The 17,940-nt window shown below is 40.2% G+C and overlaps 1 protein-coding gene across 1 annotated transcript in view; it reads right to left on the bottom strand.

Moving 5' to 3' along the window:
• LOC128686302 (UDP-glucosyltransferase 2-like) overlaps positions 1-6,564 on the bottom strand; it is a 29,963-nt gene extending 23,399 nt beyond the window's left edge. Inside the window, exon 1 of the mRNA XM_070081212.1 lies at positions 6,420-6,564. Within this exon, the coding sequence (XP_069937313.1) occupies positions 6,420-6,458 (39 nt within the window). The 5' untranslated portion in view covers positions 6,459-6,564. The remainder of the gene's footprint in view (positions 1-6,419) is intronic.
• Between the last annotated feature and the right edge of the window lie 11,376 nt (positions 6,565-17,940).

Raw genomic sequence — 17,940 nt, 5'->3', positions numbered from 1 at the left:
TTTAATCAGCTCCTCATTCACAATGGTGTTAAGGGTGGCAAGATTAGGGTGAGAGATGACATAAGTCGTGTCATCAGCAAAGAGAATGGGTTTTAGGTGTTGGGATACGTTTGGTAGGTCATTGATGTATATGAGGAAGAGCAGGGGACCAAGGACACTTCCCTGCGGAACTCCAGTATCAAGTGGCCGTGTTGCTGATGCTGTGTCTTTAATGGTGACGTACTGATACCTATTAGTAATGTAAGATTTGAAATAAGCAAGCGCATGGCCTCTTATACCGTAGTGGTCAAGTTTGTGGAGTAGGATTTCGTGGTTTACTGTGTCAAAAGCTTTTCTTAGGTCAATAAAAATTCCTAGTGGATATTCCTTATTTTCCAGTGCTGTGTAAAGCAGATCTAGCATTTTTATGATTGCATCATTAGTGCTTTTATTTTTCCTGAATCCAAACTGGCAGGGGTTGAGTATGTTTTGAGCCGTTATAAATGAATACAGTCTCCTGTGCACAAGTTTCTCAAAGATTTTGGATAGCAATGGTAAGTTAGATATTGGCCTATAGTTGTTTAAGTCTGTAGGGTCACCACCTTTATGTATTGGTGTAACCCTTGCCATCTTGAGTAGTTTCGGGAAGGTGCTAGTCTCTATTGACTTGTTAAAAAGTAATGAAATAGCATGCGAAAGGACATGGGCCGCTCGCTTGTACAGTAATGGTGGGACATGAGACAGATTCCCCGAGTTATTTTTAAGTGACTTTATGATCTCAATGACTTCCGTGGGCTCAGTTGGTGCAAGATAGAAGGAATTAGGGAAATTTCCATCTAGGTAGTCCCCGGCATGGGCATTGGTATGTGGGATTTTACTGGCGAGATTAGATCCTATGTTTGAGAAGAAGTCGTTTATCTTGTTAGCTGTGTCAGTGGGATGTAGTGGTGTTTCATTAGGTTTAGTTAGGACAATATTCTTGGTTTTTCTCAGTTTGTGGGTCCCTAGAATCTGAGAGAGTGTTTTCCAGGTCTTTTTTATATCTCCTCTAGTGTCTGTGAATCTACTGGAGTAGTATAGTTGTTTGGCTTTTTTTATTACTTTGGTGAGAGCTGATGAATAGTGTTTAAGAATATCTTTGTGTATTAAGCCCTGTCTATATTGCTTTTCATATTGGTGTTTCTTGTCAATGGATTTCAGAATGGTGCTGGTTAGCCATGGGCAACCAAGCCGTTTGTTTGTGATCTGTTTTGTTTTTATAGGACAATGTTTGTTGTATAGTCTAAGTAATTTGTTAAGAAAGATGTCTGTCCAGTCATCAATACCATTGGCCTTGGAGAATTCTGTAGGCCAATCAACAGTCTCTAGGTCAGCTGTGAACTTCCTTACTGAGGCCTCGTCATGGAGTCTAAATGAGACTTTGTTGTATTCAAGTGGTGGTTTACTAATGTTTGTCAGGAGGAAGGTAGGGTAGTGGTCTGTAGTGCTATCTGTGATTATCCCTGATTTAAGGGGGGCTAGTATATTGGTCCATATGTGGTCTATTATGGTTGCACTTGTCTCAGTGAGCCTGGTTGGTTTAGTTATTGTTGGTATGAGAAGTGTGTTGTTCATATTGTTGATGAAATCAGTTACAGGCTGATCATCTAGTAAGCCAAGGTTGATGTTGAAGTCTCCAGCTAAGAGAAGGTGGTGCTTATTCATTTGTCTGTTTGTTATTAGTGACTTTAATTTCTCACTGAAATTTGGGATGTTTGTGTGAGGTATCCGGTAAATGGCACCAATTGTTATAGGCGTCTTAAGGTTTTTTACAGTAAAATTAGCAAAAATGTATTCCCCATATTCATCACTAAAGCAAGTGGTGCTAAGACAAGATAATTGGTTAGAGTAATAGATTGCAATACCACCCCCAACTTGGTTTGTTCTGCAGTTGTGAATTGCTGTGTATCCTGGTAGAGGGTAGATATCTATTGTGTCCTGCTTAAGCCAGGTCTCAGTAAGAATAATGCAGGAGAAGGGTGTCTTTAGTGATTCAAGGAGTGCTAGGAGGTCATCATAGTGTTTGCTTAAGGACCTGATGTTGTAGTTTAGTACTGATAGACTTTTAGCATTGTTTAGGATAGTGGTGGCTTGTGATGCTGTGTAATAAAGGCAGTTACTTTCCAATAGGTTTTGATTGGGTGTCAGATTATGGAGGTTTAGATCAGGGTCAACGTGATCAATCATCTTCTAGGTTTAAAATTATGGTTATTTATATCCTGTGTTGTGTGTTGAGTTCTACTACTGATATCTGTAGTGGTTGGAAGTTTGGACAAGTATATAGCTAGAGTATTTTGGTCATGTAGGGTATAGTCACTACTACACATAATGAAGTTGATGTTGTCTGTGTGTTGTGCTGGAATGAACTAAAGTACAACTAGGTATAAACTAGTAATATAAAAATACAAATTAAAAATAGAACAAGACTCTCACTTGTAATTGCACTAAGGTCTAATAATGACTTTTGTGGAGTCTCTGTTTTTGAGCTAGAGTGAGCTAAAGTACAATAGGTTTAATCTAATAATATAAAAGTACAAATTAAAAATAGCACTATTCTCTCACTAGTAATTGCACTGTGGTCTAATATAGTGAATTTGGTATTGACTATGCCTTGAGGTAGAATGAGCTATGGTACAACTGAATTTAATCTAATAATATAAAAATACAAATTAAAAAATACAAATTAAAAGTAGCACCAGTCTCTCACTAGTATTTGCACTATGTTCTAATATAGTGAATTTGGTATTGACTATGTATTGAGGTAGAAAGAGCTATAGTACAACAACTTTAGTCTAATAATATAAAAATACAAATTACAAATAGCACCAGTCTCTCACTAGTAATTGCACTATGGTCTAGTATAGTGAATTTGGTATTGACTATGTATTGAGCTAGAATGAGCTAGAGTAAAACTGTGATTAATCTAATAATATAATGAAGGAACAAGACTCTCAATTGTAATTGCACTGAGGTCTTATATAAGTTGTTTACAAGAATTAGAGTATAATTAGATTTAAATTGACAGGATAAAATTAAGGTAGCAAAATAATAATAAAAACAAAAGAATTGATAAAAATAAAAATGGCAATGACTTGGTTATAATATGCTAGTAAGATGGTAGATAGGATGATATAAAAGTTGTAGTTGAAAATACTAGGTTAAAAAAGTATGGAATAAAAATGGTCAATAAAAGAGTTTACAATAAGTTTGATCAATATAGTTTAAAGTAAAATTGGGCAATAATAGGGATTTAGAATAAAATTGGGCAATTGAGTATTTTTTAAAGTGAGGTAGAATTATTGAAGACAAGTTATGGTTAGTTTATAAAAGAATAAGATGGAACAGTGATGTGGTAAGTTGTAATAAAGGAGATAGATTCTGTAGATATTTAATACAATTAAGATTATGAGGTAGAATGGTCGTTGAGTACAACAATGACAATTAAAAGTAGTTGGAGTATTAGAATTTTAGGGGGGCACAAATTTATGACAATATGACAATATAACACTAACGGTGGACTATGGGTATTATCTGCACTTTACTCTGATTCTGTTAGTCCAGCCTCACTTAGGAATGTTTTAAGGTCATGTTCTGTGGAGATGAAGTATCTCTTTCCAGTGGGCTGTTTCCTAACTGCTATTTTTCCATCCCTCACAAAGCACTGGTGGATTTTTTGGGCATAGCGCAGTTTTCTTAGCCGATAAAGAAGGTTTTGTCTCATTTTGGTAAGGCACTCATTGACGTAAACATCAGTTTTCATAGTAATAGATGTTTTTAGTAGGTTGTTTCTTTGTAAGCTATTTTGGAATTTTAACAGCACTGTTTTTTTACCTGCATGATAGCCCATCAGTTTGCAATCCTTTAATTCATCACTACGTATGTTAAGGCGAAGGTGGTCCTTGATAAGCTGTAGGGTGGTCTCCATGCAGGTCTCTTGGGTGACTGTGGGTGGGAGATGTTTGCTGTTAACTACAACAGCGTCAGATAGCTGCTGTTGGTCATTATGGTCTTGGAAGTTGATTATGACATTTGCAAGTTGTTGGTCCACTCTTGATCTTTCCTCTGTAATGTTGGTAGTAAGTAGGGTGACTTGGTCTTTTAAAGTGTTGATGGTGTCTAGGGACCGGGTGTGGGTGTTGCTTTGTTGTTCTAGAGTGTCTAGTTTATGTTCTAGAGCAGTGATCTTGTTGAGGTAATCTGCATTGCTAGCCTTTAGTTCCTGCATTTCTTGAGTTAGTTTGGTGATCGTTTGGTTCTGAATCATAAGGAGTTTAGCTATTTCTGGGTCGGTGATCTTCTTGACATCAAATACTGGGAAGGAGTTATCTTGGAGTGTAGCGGCGGCCATGTTTGTTGTCGTCTGTCGTGTGTTGTGATGGTGTCGGTGGGTGATGAGGGTTGTGTCCTGGCTGGCAGTACCACAAGTTTTCCTCGTGCTATTACTGCTCTCACCTTTGATGTTAGGAGTCCTTAGCTGGTTACTGGATCTTCTTTTATTGTTCTGACCCTTGTCCATTGGCTGTGGCTTCGGGTGAATAGTAGGCGATGGGTGTTGGGTGAATGTTGTGGAGTATCACTTCAGTGGCAGCGGGGTAGAAGTTGCTAGAACGAGTCCTATTAGTTGGTAATTTGTGAACTTTTGGGTGATTTCTGCAGTTGCTTTATATCATTCTGGGTATCCACACATGTTAGTGTTATGCGGGTCTTGATTAGGTCATCACTGGGCTGCTGGGAACCTCAGGTAGAAGTAAAAATAGAGGACAAGGTTCCTGTTGACGCTGCCGCTGCCGCTGCTTATCCCTAGATTTAGCAACAGTCATTAATCATATCATGATGCGCGGAAGGGTTGCCGCGCCAGGAGAAATCACTCATTATTACGCTTATATCAGCTTATATATCAACTCTACAGCTTATTTTTCTATCAGAATTGATCTAATATGATATAATAAACACTATAAATAACATACAAACATGTTATATACTCTAGACTGAATAAAATAGGCCATAATATGACGAAAGATTATCGGGAATATTTCGATAAATATTGAGTAAGAGAAAACGGTGTTTTGAAGAGGCTAACTGCACTAGAACATCAGTTTACTAAGAAATACACCCAAACGAACGCGATTTTCGCGATTTTTTTTTTTTTTTTTTTGAGACAGGGGCCGGCCGGCGCTCCCGGCCGATATCTCGGAAGTAACTTATTCACCTAATGGCCAAGCTTCTCGCTTTATTACTGAATTAAATGGAATATAATACTCACAAAAGTTGTAGAATAATGATTTCTCCATTTTTCGCTGACCAAATTTTGGAAATATTCCAAATACTTTGGGAGTTATGTGGGAGTAAAGGCCAGATTTTTTTTGCAATATTCCAGGAACTAACAAACTTTATTTTTTGTGAAATAAAGATAAGTTTATTTAGAGAAAAGGACTCAACGATAATTAGTATAAGCATTGTTCTCTCGGCACCAAGTGTCCAAACAACCTTATGTAGTCCCATATAAGAGAAAGTTTGGCCACAAGGGCATTTTCAATAAATCAGTCATTTCTCAGTTGTTGTTTGAGGTATATTTTTGATAAATATTTTCAAGAATGAGTGAAACTACTTTGTCTTGTGTACCAAAACTGGAGAAAATCGGACGGTAAACAACAGAGTTACAGATTTTGCCCTACTGCCCCCTTCATGTAGATCACTCACTACTGGGTCAAGGGAGGAGCCAGAGATGTGAGTAGGGAAATCAACAAAAATTCTCATGTCAAACACTGTAAAGAAGCTCATCAAAGTTCCTTTGTTTATATAAGATATGGGTTGAGGTCTGCAACAATTATAATATGTTGGCATTCATGTTGAGACAGGAGTCCACATTTTCCATCAGGAAGTTGACGGGGTCTGCATGTTGCAACCGAGGTCTATACATTACACATGCTCGTACAAAGGTACTAGTGTTTATGCAAAGCTTAAAGAACATCATTTCTAGGTACGTAGGGATGACAACATTAATGGGCTGGATATGTACACTTTTAGAGAAGCACACAGCAACACCGCCTCCACGTCCTTGCTTTTCATCCATGAGGTGTAGCCAGCAATTCCAGCAAAAATTTCCTGAGTCCCGTCGTCCAAAAATATCTAAGCGACAGTGATCATTCGGGCCGATGAGTGTTGATGAAACTGTGTGTGAGCTCTCCAACACTGGTTATGAAGCCTTTAATGTAATGTTAGCCGACAGGATTCTGATGGATTGTGTTCAGCCTGAGTTGATGGGTATGTAAGGTGCTTGCTCTCGAGACAGGTAGGATACCGTGGCAGCCGCTTGGATGTAACTCTCTCTCTCTCTCTCTCTCTCTCTCTCTCTCTCTCTCTCTCTCTCTCTCTCTGTCTAACAGTCAGATATGACTAACCTGGATGTTATCGTCCGCCAAGGCATTAACAATGCCCATATAAAAGTTCTTGTGACTTTTTGAAGAGATAGGCCCCAGGAAGAGCACTTTGGTGGTCAGCACTGACTGCAGTACTGCAGCACATACCAACACTAGTATCCACCACTACATCTAAAATAGAAGGATTAAATCAATGCTGCAGATAATAAATCAAAATAAAATAAATACCAAAATATTGCAGCTCTAAGAGAGAGAACTTCCAATTTCCTTTTCTTGAGCTGAGCCGAAGAGAAGAACACTGCGGTGAAGGAAAAACTTTGTGCAAGAGAGGCTTTCACATTATCTTAGGGAAGTGTTCGCCCTATAGGTGGGCATTCAGCATTTGGGAAATAAGAGGAAATCGGCTTTGATTCGAGGGAGGATACAGAGCCCTTCACAAGGATCAATAGAATTCCCCTTCCTACTTGAAGGGTTGGAGGGAGAAGCAGCTAGTGCATCCCACGAGGGGTAACACCTTTTGTCCTAAATAAAGGTCTTAGTGAGAATGCGCAGAGGAACATTCTGGGAGTTCAGTTATTATTATTATTATTATTATTATTATTATTATTATTATTATTATTATTATTAAACATAAATCTCTCAACCCATTCTAATCATTCAACACCAAGATTTGTATTGGGTCGATCCTCTATTTGCTATAAGCGAGAGGAAAATTCTGTATTCTTAGTCAACTTTCCCCACTAAAATTTGGCATGAAGCACCTGCAGGGAGCAGACCCACAACCCACACCCGACTTATGATGAGGCAAGTGTGGGACCATACACTCATCTTGTCATTACGTAATTAGGTGTGGAAAACTCACTCCCAGCACCCTCCTTGTCAGGAGATGGGAGTAGATTATGTACCGAAAGACATCAGCCTTCTAAATAAGAGTCTTGAGATATCGTACATGTTTTTAAAATCAGTAAAAAATTAACTTTAATCTGACGTGCAACTCAACACTGGGCAACAACAACAACAACAACAACAACATCGAAAACTCCAATAAGAAGCTCTGCTCCTGAATTAATGTTTTGGAAACTCGTACATTTTTTTAATTCACTTTAAAAAGAACTTTAAAATGATGTCACTCAGCATAATGCAAGCAAAAAAATGTGCACTTGAAAGGGATCCCTCCGCTTAATAACAGTTATGGATATTCGTCTTATCTAAAACCTTTTCTTGGGTACTAGGAAGCCTGTTACAAAATTTGCTCGCACTGTCCTTCATGTTGACCGAGTTATAAGGAAACACACAACTGGAGAACTTGATCGTCAAGTTGTCAAACACTCAGAAGGTGATCACTTGCTGATACCGGCCAGTGCTCCCCGGTAAAGAAGTTGTGTGTCGAAATAGCGAGGCACGAACGAGTAGGTGATATAGGAATCAAGAATCTGAGAGTTATATTTAAAGTGTTTGAAGACACCTTTCGGGCAGGCAGAATCATATGTACACAGGAAAATGCCACGACAGGAAAATGTGCCGCATAGTCAGCAGGTTGGATAATATTATGTCAGGGAATGGGAACAAGCCCATTATCTGTCTTAGTGCTGGTGGAGACAGGAGACGGGAGCTGCTGGATAAGTACAGGTCAGCCATAGATGTAGTCAGGTCTAAGGGAGGGATACCAATCATGAGTAGCATCTTGCCTAGAAGGGCAGTGGGTAATGAATGTAATTAGTATAAACTGCTGGCTAGACAGGTACTGCAAGGAACTTGCAATCCCATTCATTGATAACTGGGACATATTTTATGGCAACATGATATGTATGCAAATGATGGGGTTCATCTCTCTGGAGTTGGAGTGGTTGCATTAGCCAGTTCGATTGAGCGGGTAATTGATGACTTGTCAAGGCCTTTAAACTGATCGATTATAGAGGTATGGGTGTTTGTGGGAAACAATCAGGCTGCAGCATTAGGGTTCAAAACAGCAGATATAACCAGGATACCTCAGGGATATGTTTAAAAGACAATATTCAAAATAAAGTTGCTATTAAAGTCATAGTAAATGATCAACAAAGACAAACAGTAGAGGGCAACGAGTGACTAGCTCCCTTAAAGGTTACTAAACAAATAGTAGGAGTCTAAGATATAAGATAGAGCTAAGATTACTTGCAAGTGCAGGTAATATAGATATGATTGGTATAACAGAGACCTGGTTCAACCTGAAAAAGAGAAATAACTTCAGAATGGAACATACAGGGTTATAAACTATTCCACACTGATAGGGTCACTAGGAAGGGTGGTGGAGTGGCGATGTATCTCAGAGATAATTTAAATTGCTGTGTTAGACGAGATATAAGATTAGAAACATCGGACACAGAATCTGTTTGGCTACAGTTTATCGAGGGTCGTAAAAAGTTAATTTTGGGTGTTATTTATAGGCCCCAAACCTTGACAGAGAGTGCAGTTAGCTGTTTTGTGACGAAATTCATAAGGCATCTAGACATGAAAATGTTGTGTTAATGGGAGATTTTTACTTTAGACAAATTGATTGGAACAATGTGACAGGAAATCTTGAGTCTAGTGCTTTCTTGATACAGTTCAGGATTGCTTTTTAGAACAGATTGTGACAGAACCAACTAGAGGAAACAAATTGCTTGACTTGGTTCTTGCCAACAAAGAATCAGTAATAATCTTAAGGTTAATGATGAACTTGGGAAAAGTGATCACAAATCACTTAGTTTCAATATCATGGAATTACCCAGATGACTGCAATCAAATCTCTGTCCCTGACTTTCGCTTGGCCGATTTCATAGGACTGAAAAATTACCTGGGTGGGCTAAATTGGGATGATCTGACTATGGGTCAGTAGGTGATCTTGGATGCCAATATGACGTTTTTCAGAACATAGTTCTAGCTGCCCAGACAACTTTTGCTCCGAGTAAGGAAATTCGATCTAACAAAAATGATCTGAAATGGATGAACACTAGATTAAAACATCTCACTGGTCAAAAGAGAAGCATATATAGGCGTATCAAAAGAGGGGATGGGCAGTTAAGAAAAAAATATATTTAATTAAAGAGAGAAATAAAAAAGAATAAGAAAAGCAAAAAGGGATTATGAGGCTAAGGTCGCAAGGGATTCGAAGACTAACCCAAAAGGGTTCTTTCAGGTATACAGAAGTAAGATTAGGACAAGATTGGCCCACTTAAGAGTAACTCAGGTCAGATCACTGACAGTGATAAGGATATGTGTGAAATATTCAATACTTACTTCCTCTCAGTTTTTACTTAGGAAAATACTACCAAAATTCCTGAAATAATAAATTATGTAGAACAGGACGATAATAAACTGCACGATTGCAGTAACTAGTGACATGATCCTGAGACAAATAGAGAAATTATAACCTAACAAATCCCAAGGCCCTGATGAACTGTTTCCAAGGGTGTTAAAGGAATGTAAAGAGGAACTTTGCAAACCATTGGCTAATCTTTTTAACATATCACTACAAACTGGCATAGTGCCTGATATGTGGAAAATGACAAATGTAATACCTATTTACAATGCAGGTGACAGGTCCTCAGCTTCGAACTATAGACCAATAAGCCTTACCTCCATAGTGGGAAAATTTATGGAATCAATTGCCGAAACAATTTGTAGCTATCTTGAAAGGCATAAATTGATTAATGAATCTCAACACGGCTTTACAAAGGGGCGTTCCTTTTTTTGCGAATTTACTAACTTTTTTCACTAAAGTATTTGAGGAGGTAGATCATGGTAATGAATATGATATGTGTATATGGACTTCAGTAAGGCTTTTGATTGAGTTTCACATCAGAGGCTACTGAGGAAACTTAAGGCACACAGAATAGGAGAAATATTTTTCTAGGTAGAGGCATGGTTGGCAAATAGGCAGCAGAAAGTTTACATAAATGGGGAGAAATCAGAATGGGGGCACGTCACAAGTGGTGTTCCACAGGGGTCAATGTTGGGCCCCTTGTTGTTCACAATTTACATAAGCTATATAGATATGGGAATAAATAGCGACATAAGGAAATTTGCTGATGACCCCAAAATAGGACTTCCAATTCATTCTAATGAGGACATTAGAGCACTCAAGGATGATTTGACGCAATGGTCGGAGAAGTGGCAGATGCAGTTTAATATAAGATCCTTGATATGTGTGTTCCAAGTCCATTATGTCTTGGTGGAAGTGCTCCCCTTGCTCCTCTCAGTATGCTCTCATATTCTCCTTGAAATTGTCAAGATGAGCATCAAGGATATGGACCTTAAGGGACATCCTACAGCCCATCTGACCATAGCTTTTTACCAAGGTCTCAACAAGTTAAACATAATTGCCAGCCTTGTTGTTGCCCAGAAAGCCCTGTGATACAACAACAAAACTTTCCAAGGCTTCTTTTTCCTTCTCTGTGAGTTCCTTTGGAAATTCTGAGCACTCCATGATTTTCCTGGCTTGTGGTCCAGTGAAGATGCCAGCCATCACCTTTGCCTCTGATAGCTTGGGAAAGACGTCTTGAAGATACTTGCAGGCTGGAGACTCTTTGTCAAAAGCTGTAACAAACTGTTTCATTAGCCCTAGTTTGATGCGTAATGGAGGGAACAGAACCTTTTGAGTATCCACCAATGGTTTATGCTTGATATTATGTCTCCCTACTGAGAGCTCAGTCCTTTGAGGCCAGTGCTTCCTCTGTTAATGTGCTGCTCTGTCTCTACTATCCCAGTAACAGCGATAACGGGGAAACTTGGTAAAACCTCCTTGGAGTCCCATCAAAAATGCCACCATTTTAAAATCTCCAATAACCTCCAGGTAATTCTTATCAAAGTTCAAAGCTTCCGGTAGAAGTTTGACACTGTTGCACTCTTCCTTAAGATGCACTGAATGAGCCAAGGGAAGAGATGGATACTTGTTCCCATTGTGCAGAAGTACAGCTTTTAGGCCTCTGGAGCTGTCAATGAAGTCTTCACTCATCTGGATTGCATGCAATTCCATTTGCATCAAATAGGCCTGATACATCATTACAGTAGCAAAACCTATCTTCATTAGTGAAGAGGCTTAAGAAATGTTGGTGACGTTTTCTTTGGCTTGTCACTTGTACACTTTCATCCACCAAGTCCCACTCTTTGAGCCTTGAAATCAAATGCTCAGCATTTGACTTTGACAAACCATGATCTCTAATAAGGCCACTTAGGTCTGTTTGGTTTGGGTAGTAAGGATTCCTCCCAACAGCTGCATCTGTGAGATCATAGTCTTGTTCACCGTGCTCTTCATTTTCTGATTTGCTGCTTTCTTCTTCTGACAGTTGACTTCTTTCTGGAGGTGTAGGTACAGGAAGATCAGCACTGTGTGGTACTGCTGCATTAGAAGAGGGCAGGTCTGGATAAGAAATATTAGGTGCATTTTTCCCGGTTCAGCGTTTGGAAGGATCCACCAGGCAGAAGCAACAGTTGGTTGAGTGATCAGTGGGTTCACACTGCAAACTTCATGACTCTTTTTTTCTCCTCTATATCATCCGGTAAAAGAACAAAAGAATTAGTTTCTGTTACATACAGTTGATTAAAATAAATGTTCCTATTCATGATTTTACCCTTCATATAACTAATGACTTTCTTACCTTCCAATGTTTTCTTACAATGTTCACAACAACATGAGGCGCCCAGGTTTTGTCTTCGTCCTCAACTGACATGACAAAATATGCTCTGTGAGCTTCAAACAATTTTTTAGATGTTGTTACAGAGAACTTCTTTGCTCTTGTCTTGATGCCATGTCACTTCTTCTGATGTGTCTTTTCAGGTAGCCAGAGCTGAACTGAATGTTGGTTTCTGAGCCCCTGTTTTTACATATGCCAAGCAAAACCCTAGAGCATAATGGTTTTACATCAGTCTTTCTTGAGTGTTCCAGAAGTGTCCTGACCACAAAAGCAAAGTTCTGGGGCCAAAACTGTTTTTTTTTAAATATTGTTTAGCTATATAGAATTGGGAAATTATGCTTATTTCCCAGGAACACGACAAAAGTGAAATTTTGTTACATACTGTAATGCCCACTGGTGCAGCGGCACCCTGGCATGCCATTGATAATGCCCAGGGATGCCGCGGCACCCTGGCATGCCATTGATAATGCCCACGGGTGCCGCGAACAAGATCAACAAAATTAATGTTCATGGACATAAATTAAGAATTTGGGCTGTCAAAGTGAAGGAAGACAACATGGATGTGTACCCACATATTACTGCAGTAATTGTTCAGAAATAAATGGATGGGAGACAGTATTTACTGAGTTTAGGAAACCTTTTGATACTGCCCCATGAATGATTAATTTGAAAACTGTAAATGATTGATGGAATTAAGGGGGGGAGGAGAGAGCTCGGACTTTCTGGAGAAAAAAATAGAAAATTTAAAAAAAAAATGTTTTCTTACCGAAAAATAGTGCATAATTCTGGCATCATTTTGATGTAATCAGCTTGTTTCCATCACATTTCTAAGTATTTTTTTTTTTCTAAAAATGTATTTTTTTGTGTTCCAACTGTCACAAAGAGGACATGATGCCAATTCAGGTTTTTTTTTTTTACTCCAAAAATTACGAATTTTATGATTGTTTCTTTGCAAATATAGTAGTTGGCACCTTTCCTGTAGCACTGTTATCAGTGTCTGGAACTGTGACACGTCAGTAGCCTGTGGGCTGCCGAGGTTGATGGGGGTGTGTAGTGTGCTGAGGCTCGGTGCATGGTGACTAGCGTTTTACACGGAATGTAAATAAAAAAAACCAGTATGTTATTGATGTTTATAGCCGCACTTTTCGATAACTACTGGATGGATTGTCGTGATTGTTGCACACATTATTGAGGAATGATGGTTCTACAGAATGGCAATAGGGAATTGCGATATTCCTTACCGTTTTCTTTGTTATTAATTTACCCCCTCCCCCCCAAAAAAAAATAACTTCAACATTTTTTTTATTTTGCAATCTACTGACATTTTGCAAAGTTGTATTGTTACGTAATTATTTAGACCTTTATCTTTCATCTCATTGTACATCTTACTAATTCTGCAAAGTGTAGCCAGTTGTAGGTCCTATAAAATGGGGCACTATTTATTTTATCTATCAATCTATTCGGCAAAAGGTCTACAAACACAATAAAACTTTCATTGAAATTGGTAAAAGGATAAAAAAGAAATTTTTGTCTCTTCCTCCTCCCATAGAGGTAAATTATTACTGTCGAAAAAATAAATTTGCCTGAGAGGAAAAATACAAACAATTATAAGAGAAAAAAATATCTTTCATGGGGCTTTGTTACGAGGTTCTTTACTTGCCCCAATAATGCTTCTAATTTTTATAAATTATGTGTCAGAAGGAATACAAATATATATGAATATATTTGGAGATGTGGCAAAACTTTTATGTGAGTTTCATAATGAAAACGACCGTAAATTCTTATAAAAGGACTTTGCATTCAAATTTCTAGGCGCGCGGAAAATTGGATGACTGCCCCGTACTTCCTAACATTCCTTTGACTCACCTGAGTCTTCAACTTCCAATTGCGACCTCTTGTTTCTGTGTCCTCTCCCTGGAACATCCTGTCTTTGTCCACGTTGTCTATTCCGCGCAGTATTTTATATGCTGTTATCATGTCTCCCATGACCCTCCTGTCCTCCCTTAACCTTTCTTCATAGGACATTTCCCTTAGCTCTGGAGCTAATCTTGTCGCAAACCTTTGCACTTTCTCTAATTCACGTGCTTGATCAAGTGCGGGTTCCAAACTGGTGCTGCATACTCCAGTATGGGCCTGACGTACACGGTGTACAGTGTCTTGAACGATTCCTTACTAAGGTATCGGAACGCTGTTCTCAGGTTTGCCAGACGCCCATATGCTCCAGCAGTTATCTGGTTAACATGTGCTTCCGGAGACATGCTCGGTGTTATACTCATCCCAAGATCTTTCTCCTTGAGCGAGGTTTGCAGTCTTTGGCCACCTAGCCTATACTCCGTTTGCGGTCTTCTGTGCCCTTCCCCTATCTTCATGACTTTGCATTTGGCGTGGTTAATTTCGAAAAGCCAGTTGCTGGACCAGGTGTCCAGTCTGTCCAGGTCTCTTTGAAGTCCTGCCTGATCCTCATCTGATTTAATTCTCCACATTAACTTCATATCATCTGCGAACAGGGACACTTCTGAGTCTAACCTTTCCATCATGTCGTTCACATATACCAAAAATAGCACTGGTCCTAGCACCGAACCCTGTGGGATCCCGCTTGTCACAGGTACCCACTGTGATACCTCATCACGTACCATGACTCGTTGTTGCCTGCCTGTCAGGTATTCTCTTATCCATAGCAGTGTCCTTCCTGGTATACGAGCCTGATCCTCTAGCTTCTTCACTAATCTCTTGTGAGGAACTGTGTCGAAGACCTTCTTGCAGTCCAAGAAGATGCAGCCAACCCACCCCTCTCCCTCGTGTCTTCTGTTACTTTATCATAAAACTCCAGAAGGTTTGTGACACAGGATTTGCCTTCCATGAATCCGTGTTGGTTGGCGTTTATACTCTTGTTCCGTTCCAGGTGCTCCACCCCTCTCCTCCTGATAATCTTCTCCATAACTTTGCTTACTATACATGTCAGTGACACAGGTCTATAGTTTAGTGCCTCTTTTCTGTATCCTTTTTTAAAAATGGGAACTACATTTGCCGTCTTCCATACCTCAGGTAGTTGCCCAGTTTCCAGAGATGTGTTGAAGATTGTGGTAAGTGGCACACACAGCATATCCACTCCCTCTCTAAGGACCCACGGGGAGATGTCCGGTCCCATTGCCTTTGAGGTATCACTGTCCCTTAGCAGCTTCTTCACCTCCTTCTCATTTGTATGTATGTCATCCAACACTTGTTGGTATATTCCTTTCTGGTGTCCCCCTCTGTTCTGTCCCCCCAGAGGCCTTCCTGTCTCCATTGTAAATACTTCCTTAAATCTCATGTTGAGCTCCTCACATACTTCTTGATCGTTCCTTGTGAGTTCACCACCTTCTTTCCTCAGCCTTATCACCTGGTCTTTGACTGTCGTCTTCCTCCCAATGTGGCTGTACAAGAGTTTCTGGTCAGGCTTCACTTTCGATGCTATGTCGTTTTCGTACTGTCGCTGGGCCTCCCTCCTTATCTGTGCATATTCGTTTCTGGCTCTTCTACTAATCTCCTTATTTTCCTGAGTACTTTGCTTCTGTACCTTTTCCATTCTCTGGTGCACTTAGTTTTTGCCTCCCTACACCTTCGGGTAAACCAAGGACTCGCTTTGGTCTTCCTATTATTTCTATTTCCATTGGGAACAAACCTTTCCTCTGCCTCCTTGCACTTTGTTGTTACATATTCCATCATCTCGTTTACTGATTTTCCTACCAGTTCTCTGTCCCACTGAACCTTCTTCAGGAAGTTCCTCATTCCTGTGTAGTCCCCTCCCCTTTTATAGTTTGGCTTTTCCCATTCAATTCTTGTTACCTTCTCCACTTGTAACTCTACTATATAATCAAAACTCAGAACCACGTGAACGCTAGCTCCAAGGGGCCTCTCGTAAGTGATGTCCTCAATGTTTGAACTGCTCAGGGTGAACACAAGATCCAATCTTGCTGGCTCATCCTCCTCTCTCTCTGGTAGTGTTCCCCTCAAGGAAGGTTCCTTGATGTTGGTGAGGGGCTCTTGATTTAGGGAATTGGATCTGTGCTCCAGTTCCCCGAATTAAGCCTGAATGCCTTCCACATTCCCCCCAGGCGCTGTATAATCCTCCGCGTTTAGCGCTCCCCCCTTGATTTTAATAATAATAATCTGGTTATGTCCCTGACATGTGTGTGAGTGTGTGTGTGTGCGTGTGTGTGTGCGTGTGTGTGTGTGTGTGTGTGTGTTTGTGTGTGCATGTGTATGTGTGTTTATCTGGAGTTTATCTGGAGTTTATCTGGGGAGAGTTCCGGGGGTCAACGCCCCCGCGGCCCGGTCTGTGACCAGGCCTCCTTAGGTCAGTGTCCCAGGATGCGACCCACACCAGTCGACTAACACCCAGGTACCCATTTTACTGATGGGGAACATAGACAACAGGTGGAAACACGTCCAATGTTTCTACTCTGGGAAACGAACCCAGGCCCTCACCGTGTGAAGCGAGAGCGTTAACCACCAGGCCACCAGAGCTACTGTGTGTGCATGTGTGTGTGTGTGTGTGTGTGTGTGTGTGTGTGTGTGTGTGTGTTTATGTGTGTGTTTATGTGTGTTTGTGTGTGCATGTGTATGTGTGTGCATGTGTGTGTGTGTGTGTGTGTGTGTGTGTGTGTGTGTGTGTGTGTGTGTGTGTGTGTTTATGTGTGTTTGTGTGTGCATGTGTATGTGTGTGTGCATGTGTGTGTGTGTGTGTGTGTGTGTGTACTCACCTAGTTGTACTCACCTAGTTGAGGTTGCAGGGGTCGAGTCCAAGCTCCTGGCCCCGCCTCTTCACTGGTCGCTACTAGGTCACTCTCCCTGAACCATGAGCTTTATCGTACCTCTGCTTAAAGCTATGTATGGATCCTGCCTCCACTACATCGCTTCCCAAACTATTCCACTTCCTGACTACTCTGTGGCTGAAGAAATACTTCCTAACATCCCTGTGATTCATCTGTGTCTTCAACTTCCAACTGTGTCCCTTTGTTGGTGTGTGTGTGTGTGTGTGTGTGTGTGTGTGTGTGTGTGTGTGTGTGTGTGTGTGTGTGTGTGTGTGTGTGTGTGTGTGTGTGTGTACATGTGTACACGCGCGCGTGCGAGATACAGACGATGATTTCCATAGAGTTGTGGGACTTTAATATGATTTAAAAAAAAGTGTTCAAAGTGTTTAAAAACAGTGTTCAGATTGTTTAAATAGCAGTGTTCAGAGTGCTTAAATGACAGTGTTCAGAGTGTTTAAATACAGAGTTCATAACTTTTAAATAACTGCATTCACAGTGTCTAAATAACAGTGGTGAGACTGTTTAAAAACCAGTTTTCAATCTTGAGACTACTTTGTGGTCAGTGATTCTGTCACTGGTGGCACCAACCTTGAGGGTCCTAGTGACCAATAAGTTTGTTACTGCTAGCTCCAATCTTGACAGTACTAATGACCAGTGATTTTGTCACTGGTAGCTCCAGCTTTGAGGGTACTAGTGACCAGTGATTCTGTCAATGATAGCTCCAGTTTTGAGGGTACTAGTGACCAGTGATTCTGTCAATGATAGCTCCAGTTTTGAGGGTTCTAGTGACCAGTGATTCTGTCAATGATAGCTCCAGCTTTGAGGGTACTAGTGACCAGTGATTCTGTCAATGATAGCTCCAGTTTTGAGGGTTCTAGTGACCAGTGATTCTGTCAATGATAGCTCCAGTTTTGAGGGTACTAGTGACCAGTGATTCTGTCAATGATAGCTCCAGTTTTGAGGGTTCTAGTGACCAGTGATTCTGTCAATGATAGCTCCAGTTTTGAGGGTACTAGTGACCAGTGATTCTGTCAATGATAGCTCCAGTTTTGAGGGTACTAGTGACCAGTGATTCTGTCAATGATAGCTCCAGTTTTG

This window comes from Cherax quadricarinatus, unplaced genomic scaffold (assembly GCF_038502225.1).
Source record: "Cherax quadricarinatus isolate ZL_2023a unplaced genomic scaffold, ASM3850222v1 Contig1985, whole genome shotgun sequence".
Taxonomy (NCBI): domain Eukaryota; kingdom Metazoa; phylum Arthropoda; class Malacostraca; order Decapoda; family Parastacidae; genus Cherax; species Cherax quadricarinatus.
The sequence above is the reverse complement of the archived record's forward strand: the minus strand, read 5'-3'. Positions and strand labels throughout refer to the sequence as shown.